General features: G+C 48.9%; 1 gene segment (V, D, J or C); it reads right to left on the minus strand.

Moving 5' to 3' along the window:
• Window positions 1-4460: 4460 nt before the first annotated feature.
• The window catches only part of LOC144602614 (immunoglobulin heavy constant gamma 1-like), a 19434-nt gene continuing 7464 nt past the window's right edge, over window positions 4461-16430 (minus strand). Inside the window, 1 exon segment of the C gene segment in view lies at window positions 4461-4654. Coding sequence covers window positions 4461-4654 — 194 coding nt within the window.

The raw sequence follows: 16430 nt of genomic DNA on the forward strand, positions 1-16430 counted from the left end.
GATTAGGGTGATGGACGGTCGGCGTGGACTCGATGGGCCAAAGGGTCTGTTTCCAAGCTGCACCTGTAAACTAAACCGTTGGCCTTCCGCGAGGCCTCGCCCTGCATAGGTTGGCCGCTGCATAATCCCATGTATTGGAAGCTTCCACACAAACACTCCCTCCCAACCCCCCCATCAATGACTCGACTGAGAACAGTGGCACTTTCCCTGAGGAAGGCGCTACAGAAATGCACGCCCGCTCAAGGCTAGGAAGGACTGGTGGTGGGGGGGGGGGGGGGGGGGGGGGAAGGGGGAAGAACTGAGATGTTCAAAACAAAGAGAGTGGTGAATCTGTGGAATTCTCTGCCGCAGAAGGTAGTTGAGGCCAGTCCATTGGCTATATTTAAGAGGGAGTTAGATGTGGCCCTTGTGGCTAAAGGGATCAGGGGGTATGGAGAGAAGGCAGGTACGGGATACTGAGCTGGATGATCAGCCATGATCATATTGAATGGCGGTGCGTACAGGCTCGAAGGGCCGAATGGCCTCCTCCTGCACCTATTGTCTATTGTCTATTGACACTTCTTGTAATAGAAGCTGGCGGCTCGGAGGATCTGGTCTGAGCGCAGGGAGCGTTGAGCTGCGTCCAGCGACGACTGACTACACAAGTAACAAGCTCATTATAATCGGGTGATTGATGGCGCGCTGCGCCCCCGGGGGAGATGGAGAGTCCGAACCAGACCTCATTAAAGCTGCCCTCCTTCACAAACAGCTGGAAGGCAGCTGTTCGTTAGCAGATTCCGCTTTCAACCTCGTCCCCCACCCGGGACCCCCATTAAAATCGAGCAGAATTTCTGCTGCTGCTTTTTTTTAGAAACATAGAAGCATAGAAAATAGGTGCAGGAGTAGGCCATTCGGCCCTTCCAGCCTGTACGCACCGCCATTCAATATGATCATGGCTGATCATCCAGCTCAGTATCCCGTACCTGCCTTCTCTCCATACCCCCTGATCCCTTTAGCCACAAGGCCCACATCCAACTCCCTCTTAAATATAGCCAATGAACTGGCCTCAACTACCTTCTGTGGCAGAGAATTCCACGGATTCACCACTCTCTGTGTGAAAAAAACCCTTTCTCATCTCGGTCCTAAAAGACTTCCCCCTTATCCTTAGTTCTTCCCCCTTGTTCTCAGTTCTTCCCCCTTCTTCCCCATTCCCCACCCCCCATCCCCCCCCCCCCCTCCCACCACCAGTCCTTCCTAGCCTCGAGCGGGCGTGCATTTCTGTAGCGCCTTCGACATCCTCAGGGTAAGTGCCACTGTTCTCAGTCGAGTCATTGATGGGGGGTTGGGGGGGGAGTGTTTGTGTGGAAGCTTCCACTACATGGGATTATGCAGCGGCCAACCTATGCAGGGCAAGGCCTGGCGGAAGACCAACGGTTTAGTTTACAGGTGCAGCTTGGAAACAGACCCTTCGGCCCATCGAGTCCACGCCGACCGTCCATCACCCTAATCCTGAATTGTCCCGCTTTTCTCATCCACTCCCTACACATTCGGCGGCAATTTGCAGGGGTGAGACTGGTCCTTGATTATGCTGCTGGCCTTGCCGAGGCAGCGTGATGTGATATATCATATCATATATATACAGCCGGAAACAGGCCTTTTCGGCCCACCAAGTCCGTGCTGCCCAGCGATCCCCGTACATTAACACTATCCTACACCCACGAGGGACAATTTTTTTACATTTACCCAGCCAATTAACCTACATACCTGTACGTCTTTGGAGTGTGGGAGGAAACCGAAGATCTCGGAGACAACCCACGCAGGTCACGGGGAGGACGTACAAATTCCTTACAGTGCAGCGCCCGTAGTCAGGATCGAACCTGAGTCTCCGGCGCTGCATTCGCTGTAAAGCAGCAACTCTACCGCTGCGCCACCGTCAATGGAAGGGAGGTCGGTTGGTGCGATGGACTGGGCTACTATCAGCTCTGGAAACGGGAGCCTGTGATTTATTTCTAGCTCGTGTCCACGTAAATGTCATTCACTTGAAACTATTTACTGGAGCAAACTTTGAGCACGCAATTTACAATTTGCGGTATCTTTATTTATTATTGAGTTATGGTTGATGCAAAAGCCTTATCAGAGCATCTCCAGCATAACATTGTGGTTACAAGATATTAATTTGTTCTTGGCTGCTTCTCCCTTTGCCAAAGGCACTTTGGCAGCGCTAGTCCAAAGTGCAAATATCTAATTCCAGAGCAAGTGGCACAAGCTTCATTTCCCCCAAACTTTCCGACCAGGTTAAGCTGGGAAAAGTCAGTCGGGGTTTGTGAGGATGAGACTCCAGCAGGCAGAGTTGGCTCCTGGGAGGGAATGTTAGTGAGCTTTCGGCACGGTGGCGCAGCGGTAGAGTTGCTGCCTTCCAGCGAATGCAGCGCCGGAGACTCGGGTTCGATCCCGACTACGGGCGCCGTCTGTACGGAGTTTGTACGTTCTCCCCGTGACCCGCGTGGGTTTTCTCCGAGATCGTCGGTTTCCTCCCACACTCCAAAGACGTGCAGGTATGTAGGTTAATTGGCTGGGTAAAATGTCAAAATTGTCCCTAGTGTGTGTAGGATAGTGTTGATGTGCGGGGATCGCTGGGCGGCGCGGACACGGTGGGCCGAAGGGCCTGTTTCCGCGCTGTATCTCTAAATCTAAATCTAAAAACTGTGGACCATGGCTCTTGGATTTGGCGCATCGTTCGAGTTGCTATCTCACAGTGCCAAGAGACCAAGGTTTGGCCCACACTAAGGGTGCTCTTTATGAGGAGTTTGCAGGTTCTCCCTGAGACCGCGTGGGTTTCCTCCCGGGTGCTCGGGTTTCCAACGACGTGCAAGTTTGTGGGTTAATCGGCTTCTGCGAATTGTAAATTGTCCCTGGAGTGTAGGGGTGACCGCTGGTCGGCGTGGAATTGGTGGGCCTAAGGACAATAGACAATAGGTGCAGGAGGAGGCCATTCGGCCCTTCGAGCCAGCACTGCCATTCAATGTGATCATGGCTGATCATTCTCAATCAGTACCCCGTTCCTGCCTTCTCCCCATACCCCCTGACTCCGCTATCCTTAAGAGCTCTATCTAGCTCTCTCTTGAATGCAATCAGAGAATTGGCCTCCACTGCCCTCTGAGGCAGATAATTCCACAGATCTGTTTCTTCACTGCACAAGGTCATAAGTGATAGGAGTAAAATTAGGCCAATCGACCCATCAAGTCTACTCCGCCACCCAATCATTAATTGTTCTATCTTTCCCTCCCAACCCCATTCTCCTTCCTTCTCCCCATAACCCCTGACACCCGTACTAATCAACATCTCTAAAGTAAGAAAATAACTGCAGATGCTGGTACAAATCGAAGGTATTTATTCACAAAATGCTGGAGTAACTCAGCAGGTCAGGCAGCATCTCAGGAGAGAAGGGATGGGTGACGTTTCGGGTCGAGACCCTTCTTCAGACTGATGTCGGGGGGGCGGGACAAAGGAAGGATATAGGTGGAGTCAGGAAGACAGTGGGAGATCTGGGAAGGGGGAGGGGAAGAGAGGGACAGAGGAACTATCTAAAGTTGGAGAAGTCAATGTTCATACCGCTGGGCTGCAAGCTGCCCAGGCGAAATATGAGGTGCTGTTCCTCCAATTTCCGGTGGGTCTCACTATGGCACTGGAGGAGGCCCATGACAGAAAGGTCAGACTGGGAGTGGGAGGGGGAGTTGAAGTGCTCAGCCACCGGGAGATCAGATTGGTTAATGCGAACTGAGCGCAGGTGTTGAGCGAAGCGATCGCCGAGCCTGCGTTTGGTTTCGCCGATGAAAATAAGTTGACATCTGGAGCAGCGGATGCAATAGATGAGGTTGGAAAGACTGTTTGGGTCCTTGCATGGAGTTGAGGGGGGAGGTAAAGGGACAGGTGTTGCATCTCGTGCGGTTGCAGGGGAAAGTGCCCGGGGATGGGGTTGTTTGGGTAGGAAGAGACGAGTGGACCAGGGGGTTACGGTCTCTGTGGAACGCAGAGAGGGGAGGGGATGGGAAGATGTGGCCAGTGGTGGGGTCCCGTTGTAGGTGACGGAAATGTTGGTGGATGATATGTTGGATCCGCTGGCTGGTGGGGTGGAAGGTGAGAACGAGGGGGACTCTGTCCTTGTTGCGAGTGGGGGGAGGGGGAGCAAGAGCGGAGCTGCGGGATGTAGAAGAGACCCTAGTGAGAGCCTGGAACATCTCTAAAGTAAACTGAAGCACTAGAATCCCTCGCCCCCTCTGCATCCCAGCAGTGTCCTCTAATGTGTGGGATAGAACTATCCGGACTCGGCGGGCCGAAGGGCCTGCTTCCAGGTATCTGAGAACCAAGGTAAAAACGAAAGTTCTGGATGGTTATAGCGATGGTCAGAAAGGGTTAAATCCGCGCTGACGGACAGATTGACACTGGGAATTGAGTAGCAAGTAACTGAGAATTGTAAACATTTAATTAACTCGATAGCCCGATGTGCAAACATTCCCTTGATCCAATTGCAATCTGCTGGTGAACGGCAGGGCATTGCTGCTTAATATCAGAGGAGCACGCGGGTGATGAGAGTCGGAGAGACCTTGGCACAGTGCCAGGCTAGTTGGCACCAACATCCACCTGGAGCTGAAAGATTGTCTTCTCGCCAGGTGTCCTGAGGGAAAGATTGGCTGGCGTTTGATCCCACCTCCGCCGATTACAGTATGGCTTTTACACTCATTGATCTACCCTGACTAAATGTGTGCTCCAGGGTCTGAGATGTCCCTAAGGAGAACACTCATTAAACTGGGGCTTATCCCAGGGATGAGTGGGTTAACATATGATGACCGTTTAGCGACACAGGGTAATAGACAATAGACAATAGGTGCAGGAGGAGGCCATTCAGCCCTTCGAGCCAGCACCGCCATTCAATGCGATCATGGCTGATCATTCTCAATCAGTACCCCGTTCCTGCCTTCTCCCCATACCCCCTCACTCCGCTATCCTTAAGAGCTCTATCCAGCTCTCTCTTGAAAGCATCCAACGAACTGGCCTCCACTGCCTTCTGAGACAGAGAATTCCACACCTTCACCACTCTCTGACTGAAAAAGTTCTTCCTCATCTCCGTTCTAAATGGCCTACCCCTTATTCATAAACTGTGGCCCCTTGTTCTGGACTCCCCCAAAATTGGGAACATGTTTCCTGCCTCTAATGTGTCCAATCCCCTAATTATCTTATATGTTTCAATAAGATCCCCCCTCATCCTTCTAAATTCCAGTGTATACAAGCCCAATCGCTCCAGCCTTTCAACATACGACAGTCCCGCCATTCCGGGAATTAACCTAGTGAACCTACGCTGCACGCCCTCCATAGCAAGAATATCCTTCCTCAAATTTGGAGACCAAAACTGCACACAGTACTCCAGGTGCGGTCTCACCAGGGCCCGGTACAACTGTAGAAGGACCTCTTTGCTCCTATACTCAACTCCTCTTGTTATGAAGGCCAACATTCCATTGGCTTTCTTCACTGCCTGCTGTACCTGCATGCTTCCTTTCATTGACTGATGCACTAGGACACCCAGATCTCGTTGTTCAGGATAAGGGGGAGACCCTTACCCTGGGAGGGGCGGCACGGTGGCGCAGCGGTAGAGTTGCTGCCTTGCAGCGAATGCAGCGCCGGAGACTCAGGTTCGATCCTGACTACGGGTGTTGTACTGTACGGAGTTTGTACGTTCTCCCCGTGACCTGCGTGGGTTTTCTCCGAGATCTTCGGTTTCCTCCCACACTCCAAAGACGTACTGGTATGTAGGTTAATTGGCTGGGCAAATGTAAAAATTGTCCCTAGTGTGTGTAGGATAGTGTTAATGTGCGGGGATCGCTGGGGGGCACGGACCCGCTGGGCCGAAGGGCCTGTTTCCGCGCTATATCTCTAAATCTAAATCTAAATCTAAACCTCATTGAAACTTACCAAATGGTGAGTGGCCTGGATAGAGTGGATGTGGAGAGGATGTTTCCACTAGTGGGAGAGTCTAGGACTAGAGGGCACAGCCTCAGAATAAAAGGACGTATCTTTCGAGAGGAGATGAGAAGAACTTTCTTTAGTCAGAGGGTGGTGAATCTGTGGAATTAAATGCCACAGATTGTTATGAAGGCTAAATCAATGGATATTTTTCAGGTGGAGATTGACAGATTCTTGACTAGTACGGGTGTCAGGGGTTATGGGGGCAAAGGGCGGAGAATGGGGTTGAGAGGGAAAGTTAGATCAGCCATGATTAAATAGCGGAGTGGTCTTGATAGAAACATAGAAACATAGAAAATAGGTGCATGAATAGGCTATTCGGCCCTTCGAGCCTGCACCGCCATTCAATATGATCATGGCTGATCATCCAGCTCAGTAACCTGTACCTGCCTTCTCTCCATACCCCCTGATCCCTTTAGCCACAAGGGCCACATCTAACTACCTCTTAAATATAGCCAATGAACTGACCTCAACTACCTTTTGTGGCAGAGAATTCCACAGACTCACCACTCTGTGTGTGAAGAAATGTTTTCTCATCTCGGTCCTAAAAGACTTCCCCCTTATCCTTAAACTGTGACCCCTGGTTCTGGACTTCCCCAACATCGGGAACAATCTTCCTGCATCTAGCCTGTCCAACCCCATAAGAATTTTGTAAGTTTCTATAAGATCCCCCCTCAATCTTCTAAATTCCAGCGAGTACAAGCTGAGTCTATCCAGTCTTTCTTCATATGAAAGTCCTGCCATCCCAGGGATCAATCTGGTGAACCTTCTCTGTACGCCCTCTAAGGCTAGAATGTCTTTCCTCAGATTAGGAGACCAAAACTGATGGGCCAAATGCCCTAATTCGGCTTCTCTAAACTTATGAACTTACAAACTTACCTGGTCTTACAGGATGACACAGTGGTAGAATTGCTGCCTCACAGCGCCAGGGATCCAGGTTCGATCCTGACTACGGGGGCTGGCTGTGCGGAGTTTGTCTGTTCTCTCTGTGACCGTGTGGGTTTTCTTCTGGTGCTCTGGTTTCCTCCTACATCCCAAAGATGTGCAGGTTTGCAAGTTAATTGGCTTCGGCAAAAATTTGGAAATTGTCACTATTGTGTCGGATAGTGTTAGTGTACAATAGACGATAGACAATAGGTGCAGGAGGAGGCCATTCGGCCCTTCGAGCCAGCACCGCCATTCAATGTGATCATGGCTGACCATTCTCAATCAGTACCCCGTTCCTGCCTTCTCCCCATACCCCTGACTCCGCTATCCTTAAGTTTAAAAAAAAAATTAAAACCCTCCAATCCACAGGAACTGATCCTGAATCTATAGAACATTGGAAAATGATCACCAATGCGTCCATAATTTGTAGCGCCACCTCCTTAAGTACTCTGGGATGCAGACCATCAGGCCCTGGGGATTTATCAGCCTTCAGTCCCATCAGTCTACCCAACACCATTTCCTGCCTAATGTGGATTTCCTTCAGTTCCTCCGTCACCCTAGGATCTCTGGCCACTAGAACATCTAGGAGATTGCTTGTATCTTCCTTAGTGATACGGGGTACAAAACGAAAGCTCAAAGTTCCTCGTGCAATTAATTCAGTTGATTTATTCACAAAATGCTGGAGTAACTCAGCAGGTCAGGCAGCATCTCGGGAGAGAAGGAATGGGTGACGTTTCGGGTCGAGACCCTTCTTCAGACTGAAGAAGGGTCTCGACCCAAAACGTCACCCATTCCTTCTCTCCCGAGATGCTGCCTGACCTGCTGAGTTACTCCAGCATTTTGTGAATAAATCGATTTGTACCAGCATCTGCAGTTATTTTCTTATAATTCAGTTGATAGTTCATACCGTAGTTTAGTTGTGTTTGAAGCGTTCAAGTGCCTGATAGTTGTTGGGAAGAAGCTGCTGAAAGGCTGGAGCGATTGGGCTTGTATTCACTGGAATTTAGAAGGATGAGGGGGGATCTTATTGAAACATATAAGATAATTAGGGGATTGGACACATTAGAGGCAGGAAACATGTTCCCAATGTTGGGGGAGTCCAGAACAAGGGGCCACAGTTTAAGAATAAGGGGTAGGCCATTTAGAACGGAGATGTGGAAGAACTTTTTCAGTCAGAGAGTGGTGAAGGTGTGGAATTCTCTGCCTCAGAAGGCAGTGGAGGCCAGTTCGTTGGATGCTTTCAAGAGAGAGCTGGATAGAGCTCTTAAGGATAGTGGAGTGAGTGGGTATGGGGAGAAGGCAGGAACGGGGTACTGATTGAGAGTGATCAGCCATGATCGCATTGAATGGCGGTGCTGGCTCGACGGGCTGAATGGCCTCCTCCTGCACCTATTGTCTATTGTCTATTGCTCCTGAACGTGGTCTGGGTAAGATTACACCAGTACTGCGTACAATTTTCGGTTCTATGTTTCCAGTGAGATGTCCTCTCTGGAGGGGGCCTGTTGTTGGGAGAAGGTTCGTGACGTGGGCTCCTGGAATGAGGTCCTGTCTCGCGAGCGATTGTTGAGCAGGTTGTTTAGGCTAGGTTTGGAGCATTGCGTGCTTTTGTGGCCTCCCCATTACAGGAAGGATGTGGAGGGTCTGGAAGTGCTTTACCGGAATGAGGCATGGATCATTATTTACAGGGGGAGGTTTCGCAGACTTGGAACGCTTTCCCTGAATCACCAGAGGTCGAGGGAACTCCTCGACCCGAAACCTCACTTATCCATGTTCTCCAGAGATGCAGCCTGATCGGCTGAGTTACTTCAGCACTTTGTATTCATCCGGGTCAAAGAAAGAAGTGAGAGAGCGTGCAGCAGAGGGAAAGAATGGATCTAATTGAATACTAGAAAAGGCCTGAAGGCACGAATGGCCCACTGCTCCACAGATTGCTCATTTCATTGGCTGTAAGGCACTTTGCCTCGAGGGATAAAAGGCGATGGAATAAATATTAGTGTAGAGTAATTAAAAATGAATCACAATTTGCTCAGAGTGTTAAATAACTTGACTGCCAGTTAATTATCATTTTAATTGCAGGGTTGAATGATAACCGAATGCGGATAATTCACATGTTTTTTAACTAATTGATTTGAGTTCAGTACACTGTGGGTGTAAACTTTAATGTACTCACTGCTTTCATTCATGTTTCGCGTGTTAGCGTGACATAGAAACATAGAAAATAGGTGCAGGAGGAGGCCATTCGGCCCTTCGAGCCTGCACCGCCATTCAATATTTTCATGGCTGATCATCCAACTCAGTATCCCGTACCTGCCTTCTCTCCATATCCCCTGATCCCTTTAGACAATAGACAATAGACAATAGGTGCAGGAGTAGGCCATTCAGCCCTTCGAGCCAGCACCGCCATTCAATGCGATCATGGCTGATCACTCTCAATCAGTACCCCGTTCCTGCCTTCTCCCCATACCCCCTCACTCCGCTATCCTTAAGAGCTCTATCCAGCTAACTCTTGAAACCATCCAACAAACTGGCCTCCACTGCCTTCTGAGGCAGAGAATTCCACACCTTCACCACTCTCTGACTGAAAAAGTTCTTCCTCATCTCCGTTCTAAATGGCCTACCCCTTATTCTTAAACTGTGGCCCCTTGTTCTGGACTCCCCCAACATTGGGAACATGTTTCCTGCCTCTAACGTGTCCAATCCCCTAATTATCTTATACGTTTCAATAAGATCCCCCCTCATCCTTCTAAATTCCAGTGTATACAAGCCTAATTGCTCCAGCCTTTCAACATAGTGGGAGAGCCACAAGGGCCATATCTAACTCCCTCGTAAATATAGCCAATGAATTGGCCTCAACTACCTTCTGTGGCAGAGAATTCCACAGATTCACCACTCTCTGTGTGAAAAAAAAAGAGGTGCAGCGGGTAGAGCTGCTGCCTCATGATTCCGGTAACCCAGGTTCGATCCAGACCTCCTTGAAACTTACCGGATAGTGAGCGGCCTGGATAGAGTGGATGTGGAGAGGATGTTTCCACCAGTGGGAGAGTCTAGGACCGGAGGGCACAGCCTCGGAATAGAAAGGATGTACCTTTAGAGAGGAGATGAGGAGGAATTTCTTTAGTCAGCGGGTGATGAATCTGTGGAATTCTTTGTGGAGGCCAAGTCAGTGGCTATTTTTAAGGCAGAGATTGACAGATTCTTGGCTAGTGCGGTTGTCAGGGGTTACGGGGAGAAGGCAGGAGAATGGGGTTGAGAGGGAGAGATAAATCAGCCATGATTGAATGGCGCAGTAGACTTGATGGGCCGAATGGCCTTATTCTGCTCCTTGAACTTAGTAGGGTATGAACCTCGGCAGGAGAACATAAAATGGGAGGTATTTATTCACAAAATGCTGGAGTAACTCAGCAGGTCAGGCAGCATCTCGGGAGAGAAGGAATGGGTGACGTTTCGGGTCGAGACCCTTCTTCAGACATAAAATGGGGGTGGGATAGATGTGCGCACCCAAACATAACCCGAGGTACCCGAGTCTTGGGCGCTGTAAGGCAGCAACAAACTGCATCACTGAAATAAAATCTTGGCTTCAATCAAATTTCCTCAAACTCAATTGCAACAAATCTGAAATCATCATCATTGGTCCAAAAACGCTCACCAAATCCACCCAAAACTTCATCCTCAACATTGATGGTCTCCCAGTATCCACCTCCCCTCACATCCGGAATCTTGGAATCATCTTTGATCAAACCCTCTCCTTCGACAAACACATCAAACACATCACAAAGACAGCCTTCTTCCACCTCAAAAACATTGCCCGTCTCCGTCCATCCCTCTCCTCCACAGCTGCAGAAACCCTCATCCACGCCTTCATCACCTCCCGTCTGGACTACTGCAACAGCCTCCTCTATGGCGCACCCTCAAAAATCATCAGTAAACTTCAATACATTCAAAACTCCGCTGCCCGTCTCCTCACCCACTCCCCGATCCGTGACCATATCACCCCCGTCCTTTACAAACTCCACTGGCTCCCCATCCTCCAGAGAATCCAGTACAAAATCCTCCTCATAACCTACAAAGCCCTCCATAACCTGGCCCCATCCTACCTGACCGGCCTCCTCCACAGGCACACTCCCACCTGCACCCTCCGCTCTGCCGCTGCCAATCTCCTATCCCCCCACATCCGGACCAAACTCAGATCCTGGGGGGACAGGGCTTTCTCCATCGCTGCTCCCACCCTATGGAACTCACTACCCCAAACCGTTAGAGACTCCTCCACACTCACCACATTCAAAACATCGCTGAAGTCTCACCTGTTCAGCACTGCCTTCAACCACTGACCGTCACCTCACCTTCTGTCTCCTTTCTCTGTCCGTTTATTTATTTACTTATTTATCTATTTATTCATTTCCCTATGTTCTCTAAATCCCTGTAAAGCGTCTTTGAGTATATGAAAAGCGCTATATAAATAAAATGCATTATTATTATTATTATTATTATTAACTCTACCGCTGTGCCGAGTTCTCCAGAGTTGCCGCCTGACCCGTTGAATTCCACAGATTCACCACCCTCTGACTAAAGAGATTCCTCCTCATCTCCTCTCTAGATTTCTGTCCCTTTTTTTTTTGGTGTGAACGTGGTCTAGTGAGATGTCACATTAAGTCTGAAGACGGGTCCAGACCCGAAATGTCACCTGTGTCCATTCCCTCCACAGATGCTGCCTGACTCACTGAGTTCCCCTGGCACCTTGCTCCAGATTGCGACATCTGCAGTCCTTTAATAAGCCAATATCCCATGTGATTCCATTTTACAATGAGCAGGATATATTAATAGAGTAAACAGAGTTCATTTCACAATGAACAGGGACTATTTGTACGTCAGAGTTTATATTACACAGTAAGTCATATTTTTTTTTTACAATGTAGAGTCTAGAGTTAGTCCAGGTGTTTTTATGATTGAAAAGGTGTATTTATAGACAATTGGTGCGGGAGTAGGCCATTTGGCCCTTCGAGCCAGCACCGCCATTCAATGTGATCATGGCTGATCGTCCACAATCATTAACCCGTGCCTGCCTTCTCCCCATATCCCTTGGTTCCACTAGCCCCTGGAGCTCTATCTAACTCTTTCTTAAATCCATCCAGTGATTTGGCTTCCACTGCCCTCTATGGCAGAGAATGCCACAAATTCACAACTCTCTGGGTGAAAAAGTTCCTTCTCACCTCAGTTTTAAATGGCCTCCCCTTTATTCTAAGACTGTGCCCCCTGGTTCTGGACTCGCCCAACATTGGGAACATTTTTCCTGCATCTAGCTTGTCCAGTCCTTTTATATTTTTATATGTTTCTATAGGATCCCCTCTCATCCTTCTAAACTCCAGTGAATTTGTAGGGTAAGCAATTTAATTTATAATAAACAAGGTCTATTTGTACAAAATGGATCAATTTTACAATGAAAAGTCCAGTTGCCTGGAGAGCAAAGAGTGTTGATATTAATTCCAGAGATCTTCGGCCTAATGGAATCAAGGTTTATGGGGAGAAAGCAGGAATGGGGTACTGATTTTGGGTGATCAGGCATGATCATATTGAAGGGCCGAATGGCCGAGTCCTGCACCTATTTCTATGTTTCTCTCTCTTTCCCAACAAGATGGTTGTATTTAGTATCACACATAATCTATTTATACAGCAGAGTCTACTCACAACGGAGTTGACAAGCTCAATGAACTGTTTCATTGTAAACAACAGATTATTTTGCAAGTCTCTTTGTTTAACAGACGAAGTCTACTTACAAAGCAAACAGAACAAACTGGAACAGCAGGAATATCAGATGAGGAACGAGATTACTTATCAATAACATTTAATAAGTGGCGAGGCTCAGTGTGGCACAGCAGTGCAGTGGTAGAGTTGCTGCCTTACAGCGCCAGAGGCCCGGGTTCGATCTTGACTACGGGTGCTGTCAGTTGGGAGTTTCTACGTTCTTCCTATGACCGCCTGGGTTTTCTCCAGGTGCTCCGGTTTCCTCCCACACTCCAAAGACGTGCAAGTTTGGAGGCTAATTGCCTTTGGTCAAATTGTAAATTGTCGCTAGTGTGTAGGATAGTGCTAGTGTACGGAGTAATCGATGGTCGGCGTGGACTCGGTGGGCCACAGGGCCTGTTTCTATGCCGTATCGCCAAAGTCCCGAGTCGAGTCTCCTCCTCGGACTGATGTCGGGGGAGTGTGCTTTCCCTCCCTCTCCATCCCCTCCACTTCCCAGTTCTCCCACCAGTCGTACTGTCTCCGACTACATTCTATCTCTGTCCCGCCCACTCCCCCGACATATAACAGTATAACAGAGCTTTATTTGTCTACATAGCAGTCATAGAAAAAAAGAACACAAGACACATGACCCCAACACAAACGTCCATCACAGTGACTCCAAACACCCCCTCACTGTGATGGAGGCAACAAAACTTCCACTCTCTTCCCCACGCCCACGGACAGACAGCTCGTCCCCGACCGACCCGCACAGTCCCCCGCAAGGGGATGGAAGTCCCCCCGGCCGAATCGCACCGGGCGCTGAAACGTCTCCCGGGCGATGGAAGGCCCCCGCGACCAAGCCTTGCGCAGCTAAGTCCCGTGGTCGAGCCGCACCAGCGATGTAAAGTCCCGCAGCCGAGCCGCACCGGGCGATGTAAAGTCTGGGGAGGAGTCTCGACACGAAGCGTCACCCATTCTTGCGCTCCAGAGATGCTGCCTGTCCCCGCTGAGTTACTCCAGCATTTTGTGACTACCTTCGATTTAAACCAGCATCTGCAGTTCTTTCCAAAACATGTACAAGGCAAGTCAGGATTTTCGGCCCATAATGACTGTGCCAAACATGATACACAATGAATGATACACTTAGAACGGAGATGAGGAAGAACTTTTTCAGTCAGAGAGTGGTGAAGGTGTGGAATTCTCTGCCTCAGAAGGCAGTGGAGGCCAGTTCGTTGGATGCTTTCAAGAGAGAGCTGGATAGAGCTCTTAAGGATAGCGGAGTGAGGGGGCCTACTCCTGCACCTATTGTCTATTGTCTATATAATGGCGGTGCTGGCTCGAAGGGCCGAATGGCCTCCTCCTGCACCTATTTTCTATGTTTCTAATGGTTACCTAATACACAAAGTGTACATCTTTCAACAATGCTAAGCAGAAGTGGTAGTCAAGCCACTATACTCCTTCTAGGTCCACAGCTAACACAATGTCTACCTGATATGGCCAGTTGGGTCAAAATAGTTGTGCACACACACACATGGATAGCAAACCAGAGGCCATGGTAACAAGAATCGATGGCAGTCAGTTATAGGAGTAACTGGTGTAGGAAGGAATTGCAGATGCTGGCTGATACCTTAGACAGACACAAAATGCCAGAGTGGCCCGGCTGAGACCACATCTGGAGTATTGTGCGCAGTTTTGGTCTCCTAATTTGAGGAAGGACGTCCTTGCTATTGAGGCAGTGCAGTGTAGGTTCACCAGGTTAATCCCTGGGATGGCGGGACTCTCACATGGGGAAAGATTGGAAAGAAATGGGCTTGTATTCACTGGAGTTTAGTAGAAGGATGAGAGGGGATCTTATAGAGTAGACTCTGCTGTATAAATAGATTATGTGTGATACTAAATACAACCATCTTGCTGGGAAAGAGAGAGAAACATAGAAACATAGCAAACAGGTGCAGGACTCGGCCATTCGGCCCTTCAATATGATCATGCCTGATCACCCAAAATCAGTACCCCGTTCCTGCTTTCTCCCCATAAACCTTGATTCCATTAGGCCGAAGATCTCTGGAATTAATATCAACACTCTTTGCTCTCCAGGCAACTGGACTTTTCATTGTAAAATTGATCCATTTTGTACAAATAGACCTTGTTTATTATAAATTAAATTGCTTACCCTACAAATTCACTGGAGTTTAGAAGGATGAGAGGGGATCCTATAGAAACATATAAAAATATAAAAGGACTGGACAAGCTAGATGCAGGAAAAATGTTCCCAATGTTGGGGGAGTCCAGAACCAGGGGGCCACAGTCTAAGAATAAAGGGGAGGCCATTTAAAACTGAGGTGGGAAGAAACATTTTCACCCAGAGAGTTGTGAATTTGTGGAATTCTCTGCCACAGAAGGCAGCGGAGGCCAATTCACTGGATGAATTTAAAAGAGAGTTAGATGGAGCTCTAGGGGCTAGCGGAATCAAGGGATATGGGGAGAAGGCAGGCACGGGTTACTGAATGTGGATGATCAGGCATGATCACAATGAATGGCGGTGCTGGCTCGAAGGGCCGAATGGCCTCCTCCTGCACCTATTTTCTATGTTTCTACGCAAGTCAGGCAGCATCGTTGGAAGTGATATAGGAGCAGAATTAGACCATTGAGGCCGCAGCGAGACCCCTGACGGGTACCCGTAAAAGGGACCACATCACCCCGATTCTGGCCTCTCTCCACTCGCTCCCAGTACGGTACAGAATCAACTTCAAGCTCCTCCTATTCAATAGACAATAGACAATAGACAATAGGTGCAGGAATAGGCCATTCAGCCCTTCGAGCCAGCACCGCCATTCAATGCGATCATGGCTGATCACTCTCAATCAGTACCCCGTTCCTGCCTTCTCCCCATACCCCCTCACTCCGCTATCCTTAAGAGCTCTATCCAGCTCTCTCTCTTGAAAGCATCCAACGAACTGGCCTCCACTGCCTTCTGAGGCAGAGAATTCCACACCTTCACCACCCTCTGACTGAAAAAGTTCTTCCTCATCTCCGTTCTAAATGGCCTACCCCTTATTCTTAAACTGTGGCCCCTTGTTCTGGACTCCCCCAACATTGGGAACATGTTATCTGCCTCTAATGTGTCCAATCCCCTAATTATCTTATATGTTTCAATAAGATCCCCCCTCATCCTTCTAAATTCCAGTGTATACAAGCCCAATCGCTCCAGCCTTTCAACATACGACAGTCCCGCCATTCCGGGAATTAACCTAGTGAACCTACGCTGCACGCCCTCCATAGCAAGAATACGTATAAAGCCCTAAATGGACACTCTTCCCCCCCTACATCAAAAATCTTCTAACCCCCCTCTCTAACTCCAGGTCCCTCAGATCGGCCGACTTGGGGCTACTCACTATCCCGCGGTCTAGGCTTAAGCTCAGGGGTGACCGCGCTTTTGCGGTTGCAGCTCCTAGACTGTGGAACAGCATCCCTCTCCCCATCAGAACTGCCCCCCTCCATCGACTCCTTTAAGTCCAGGCTCAAAACCTATTTCTACTCCCTAGCGTTTGAGGCTCATTGAGGAGGCGCTGTGAACTGTTTTGTATGTGCTGTTATGTTTGCGTGCTACTGTATGTTACATTTTTTTTCCTAATCAGATGTACAGCACTTTGGTCAACGTGGGTTGTTTTTAAATGTGCGATACAAATAAAATTGACTTGACTTGACAAAGTCTACTCCGCCATTCAATCATGGCTGATCTATCTCTCCGTCCTAACCATTCTCCTGCCCTCTCCCCATAACCCCTG

Source organism: Rhinoraja longicauda, chromosome 19 (genome assembly GCF_053455715.1).
Source record: "Rhinoraja longicauda isolate Sanriku21f chromosome 19, sRhiLon1.1, whole genome shotgun sequence".
Classification (NCBI taxonomy): domain Eukaryota; kingdom Metazoa; phylum Chordata; class Chondrichthyes; order Rajiformes; family Arhynchobatidae; genus Rhinoraja; species Rhinoraja longicauda.